This window comes from Rousettus aegyptiacus, unplaced genomic scaffold, assembly GCF_014176215.1.
Source record: "Rousettus aegyptiacus isolate mRouAeg1 unplaced genomic scaffold, mRouAeg1.p scaffold_m13_p_9, whole genome shotgun sequence".
Classification (NCBI taxonomy): Eukaryota; Metazoa; Chordata; class Mammalia; order Chiroptera; family Pteropodidae; genus Rousettus; species Rousettus aegyptiacus.
The window spans coordinates 104,152,679-104,157,741 of NW_023416312.1; the positions used below are offsets into that span (position 1 = coordinate 104,152,679).

General features: G+C 45.6%; 1 protein-coding gene across 1 annotated transcript; it reads left to right on the forward strand.

The window, feature by feature from the left end:
- The first annotated feature begins 1,963 nt into the window (after positions 1–1,963).
- Positions 1,964–2,923, forward strand: OTUD6A (OTU deubiquitinase 6A). Its single transcript, XM_016132611.2, has one exon. It carries the CDS (start codon positions 2,048–2,050, stop codon positions 2,921–2,923), a length of 876 nt encoding a protein of 291 aa, XP_015988097.2. The 5' UTR covers positions 1,964–2,047.
- Positions 2,924–5,063: the final 2,140 nt, after the last annotated feature.

Here is a 5,063-nt window from a genome sequence, read left to right on the forward strand (position 1 = left end):
TTTAAGACAAATCACATAGCTGCTGTAATCAAGACTGTACGGTGCTGGTGGAGTAATAGACACATAAATCAACGGAAAAGAATAGAGAACCCAGAAATTGCACCACACAAATATGCCCAACTGATTTTTGACAAAGATGCAAAACCAATTCAATGGAGGAAGCATAACTTTTCCAATAAATGATGCTGGAGTAATTGGACAATCATAGGTTAAAGACTGAACCTCAACCTAAGCCTCAAACCGTATACAAAAATAAACATAAAATAGATCACAGATTTAAATTTAAACCCTATAACTATATAGTTTTAGGGGAAAAGGGACAAAAATCTTTGGGATCTAAAGTCAACGTTTTGACACCAAAAACACAATCATAGAATGGAAAATGGGTAAATTGGACTTCGTCAAAATTTAAAACTTTTGCTCTGAGAAACACCAGGTAAAGAAATGAAACAACAAGTTACAGGGTGAGAGAAAGTATTTGCAAACCACATATCCCACAAAGAACTAGTATCTAGAATATATTTTAAAAACTCTCAAAATGACAGTTAAAAAAAACAGTCCAAGTCCAATTATAAAATAGGTGAAAGACATAAATATTTTACCCAAGAGGAAATGGCTCAAATGGCAAATGAGCACATGAAAAGATGAACATGATTAGCCAATAGGGAAATACAAATTAAAACCACAGTGAGATGACACTATACATGTATAAGAATGGCAGAAATTTAAAAAAAAAATTATGACCGCACCAAATGTTGGTGAGGATGCAGAGAAACTGATCCCTCATACACTGCTGGTGGGATTTACAACAGCACAGCCATGCTGGAAAATAGTTTTTTAAAAATAAACATACACTTATAATATGACCCAGCAATTGCACTTGTGGGCATTTTTCCCCAGAGAAATGAAGACTTAGGTTTACACAAAAACCTGTATACTGGTGTTCATAGCAGTTTTATTCATAATAATTCCAAACTGGAAATGATCCAGCTGTCCTTCAACAGGTGAATGGTTAAACAAACTACAGTACATACATATCATAGAATACTACTCAGCAATAAAAAGTGATGAAATTTTGATATCTACAAGTTGAACAAAATGTCCACTTTCCTCATTTGTAATGGGGAGGGTTGTCTCAAGGTCCTTTGTATTTGAAAATTCAAGATCCGGATGAGTAGGATGGGACAGGACAAAAGCATATTTGAAAGAGCTTAGGGCTTTTTAGATTTTAATTTAGTTTAAGAAATTTAGAGATTCAAAATAATCAGAAAAAAAAAGTGCCTTGATGAATGCCAGCTGTTGTGTTTCCTGGGCATCCCAGCAAGCACATTTTGGAAGCTGGGAACCCAGGAGAAAAGGAGTTTAGAGAAGGCACATTTTGTTGCCACAAGCCGAGGTCTACGTACTTGCTGTGAATGGCTGTAAGGAGCATGGCTGTCGTCTTTTTACTTTGAAATGATACAGGGTGGATTTGAGACCTAAACTGAAAGGACCTAAATGCAAGGGAATGTCTCTGTTCTGCTACACAAAATTAAAGGTTCGCAAGATAAGGGACCCGGAAAACTGGAAAAAGCCACATTTCCTCCTCAACATTAGGAGTAATGGGAGGGCCAGTGTCAGAGCACATTCAGCTCAAGGTGTATTTGTCATCTGACTGTCAGGTGAGACCAGTCTGCATCGTGTAGGGAGTGAGAGGACAAGAAAAAGTATGCAAGTCCAATCACTGTACATAACATGTAAAGGCGGAAGTTTACCAGTCGAATTTTGAGCCCCGCAGAGATCGGAGCGTCCGTTGGTACGGGGTCTACTGGGGGCGTGTTTAGGGTCTTCCAACAGCCAATCCTAGTGCCAGGCACATTGATGGGCGTGGCCATGGAGAAACGGTAGCCAATAGCAGAGAGGGGGATGAGTAGGAAAGGGCTCCGGCAGCTGAGGTAACCAGAGCTGTCGCCGCCAGGGCAGAGTGGAGACCTGAGCTCTTGGTCTGCTCTGTGACAGGCACTTCAGCCCGCCATCGCACTTCGTTACTCACCTGCCGTTCAACGCCATGGAAAGGTCGCAGGACGAGTATCAGCGGATACTACGACGCCACCAACGCGAAAAGAAAGAGCTGCAGGCCCGCATCGTCGTCATGAAGAGCGAAGTCCCGAAGAGCGAGAAGAGGAAGAGAAAGCAGTTGCTCCTTGAAGTGGCTCGCCTCGAGGCCGAATTAGATCAGAAGCACCAGCAAGAGCTGGAGAAGTTCCAGGAGCTGTTTCCTGATAACAGCGGCCTCAGCTCTGTCACTGAGGATCTGGCCAAGATGGATCTGGAGAACCAGCCTCCTCGCGTGCTGAAGGCCCAGAAACGGCGCGAGAGACGGGTGGCGCTCGAGAGGGAGCGCCAGGAGAGGATCGCCGAGGCTCAGATGGAGCATCTGGCCAGCTACCGGCGCGACGAGGAAGAGCGGCTGGCCACCATCTTGGCAGCCAGGAATCTGGAGCTGAAGGACATGCCGGCCGACGGCCACTGCATGTACCGGGCCATCCAAGACCAGCTGGCGTTCTCCGTGACCGTGGAGAGCCTGCGGGGCCGCACGGCCGACTACATGCGGAAGCACATCGACGACTTCCTGCCCTTCTTCAGCGACCCCGAGACCGGCGATGCCTACTCGCGCGACGACTTCCTGCGCTACTGCGACGACATCGTGGGCAACGCGACGTGGGGGGGCCAGATCGAGCTGCGGGCCCTGTCGCACGTGCTGCAGACGCCCATCGAGGTGATCCAGGCCGACGCGCCCGTCTTCGTCATCGGGGAGGAGTACACCAAGAAGCCGGTCGTCCTGGTCTACATGCACTTCGCCTGCCATCTTGGAGAGCACTACAACTCGGTCAAGCCGCTCGAAGCCGGAGCCGTCGGGGGCGCCGCCCCGCGGCTCTTCTAGGCCGCCGCGGCCGCCGTCCCGCCGCCGCCGCTGCTGCCGTTGCCGCTGCCATTGTCGCTGTCGCTGCCGTTGCCATTGCGCTCACCGCTGCCGTTGCCGCTGCCGTTCCTGTCGCCACTGCTGTTGCCGTCGCCGCCGAAGCCGCCGCCGCATCTCCCCAGTAGGCCCTGCCTTTTCTTGTGGTTTTCTCGGGTTTTCCTGCCCTCGTGGTGCCCCCGGCGCAGCCCCGCCCCGCCCGCCCCCCCCCCCCCAGCCAACCTCGCCCCCCCCCAGTCCACGGCTTCCCTCGCATGGCCAGGTGCGCTGCCCCGCGCCGACCCGCCTTCCGTGGGCCACCTTGATCAGTTCCAGCCACCTTTTGCCCTTCAGGGGCGCTGCCTCCCTCGCCCATGAGAATTGGTCATGTTACAAATAATCCGGGGATCCAGATAGAAGCTCGTTTTGCTGTGGTAACTCGGGAGCCATCAGCTTAGCTCAGAATCTTCAGATTGTCCCCTAAATGTATTGGATTACTTAGCTAAAGTTGGCCTTTACATGCTCAAAATGCTTTGGGAATACCTTTTGCTTAGTTTTTTGAAAAGTAAAGTATCGTGTGCTGTTCGGGATTGCTTCTGACTTAGGCTAGCCTAACCAGGAGACGTATCCAGTTATGAACAAGAGCTCCTCCAGTATTTGGCTCTGGTTTCCCATAAAAATATGCGTGCTTTCAATTTATTTTACCTATTTAGATGTTTGCTAAATCCTAAATAATAGTGTTTGTTAAATTTAGAAGCTAGATATAAGTGCTAAGTATAAGTTTATATATAAATATACACTGATAGGATAGGTAAGGCTTATTTTAAGATACAAAAGATCTCAACTAATTTTCTTTATTAAAGATAGGAGTATGACTTTATTCAAGTTCTTGATTTATTTCCTTATAACTATAGCTGGTATGGAGCAAAGAGAAACTGATAGGAAGCCTAATTTGCTTTAAGGGGTGAGATCTGAACTAGTAAGTTTCCTTTATTTTCATAGACAAAAAAGGGTAGGACTTTATTCAAGTAGTTGATCCACTTCGTTATATCTACGATTTGTATGAAGTGTGAAAATGTTAACTTAGTAATTTTCCTTAATTCTTAGAGATAGTAAAATACTTTTAAAAGACTTAAAACTATTAAAGTAACTGGCCCATTTTGTTATATCTATAATAGACATGAGAAAAAAAAAGTGAGCAGTATACTTCTGTTGATATTTCAGGCTTGTCGATGTTTTGAATTTGCCAAAAGAATAGCAAAACTGAAATGATTTACAGTAAATTTAAATTTGTTTTAATCGTCATATCCTGTATTTCACTGAAGTTACTTAAATTCATTTAAAAAAATTCCTTGCACACTTCGAATGTTCTAAAATAAAATACATGTTTCAATTTTTTTAAATGCGATTCATTTACAAAATAAAAGCAGTTTACAAAATACCTGGGTTTCTATTTTTGTGTGGTTGACTTAGTTCATATAGAGTTTGTATCACAGGATCTACTTTGACAAAGAAATCTTGGGGGGTTATAGAGCAGGAGTTGGGAGGGGACAGATGAGGCTTTTGGGAGGAGGAAAGGGCCTACCATTTTGGTGGTGGCCTGGACTAGAGTGTTTCCCCGGGGAACATTTAGGAAAGACTTTGATCTTGAGGCTGTCCTGAGTTGATGCTTCGCTCTGAAAAAAATGTCATGAAATGATTTCATTTAAGGATGTTCTAATCGCTATGCATGAAAAAGAACTCCCACTAATGAACTCTGTAGTCCAAGGCTACACCTCAGGAGGGAAAGAAATGTCACTGGTTTACTTTTGGAGGGGACGGGGTGTTCCCAAAATACAAATAGGGAATTCCTGTGTAAATGTGTGTATTGGGCAAGTTTCAAATAGCCAGCTGGCTGAAAAGAGGAGGTCCCTCAGGAAACCAGGTATTTGGGTACGAGAAGAGACTTTTTACTGGAGATGAGAACACTGAATGGGGAAAGGAGAATAGGCCAAAAAGGGAAGCATAGTCCATAGAAGTGTGCCCCGCTGGGACGAAGAGTGAAAATTGGGGAAAGGATCCGCCTAGGAGGACGAGTGGGACATGGCAAGGGAAAGAGGAACGGGCCAAGGTGAGGAGAGAGCAC

Bases quoted from the DNA above. Each gene is read 5' to 3' on its own strand.
- OTUD6A (XM_016132611.2), top strand. From the start codon at position 2,048: ATGGAAAGGTCGCAGGACGAGTATCAGCGGATACTACGACGCCACCAA.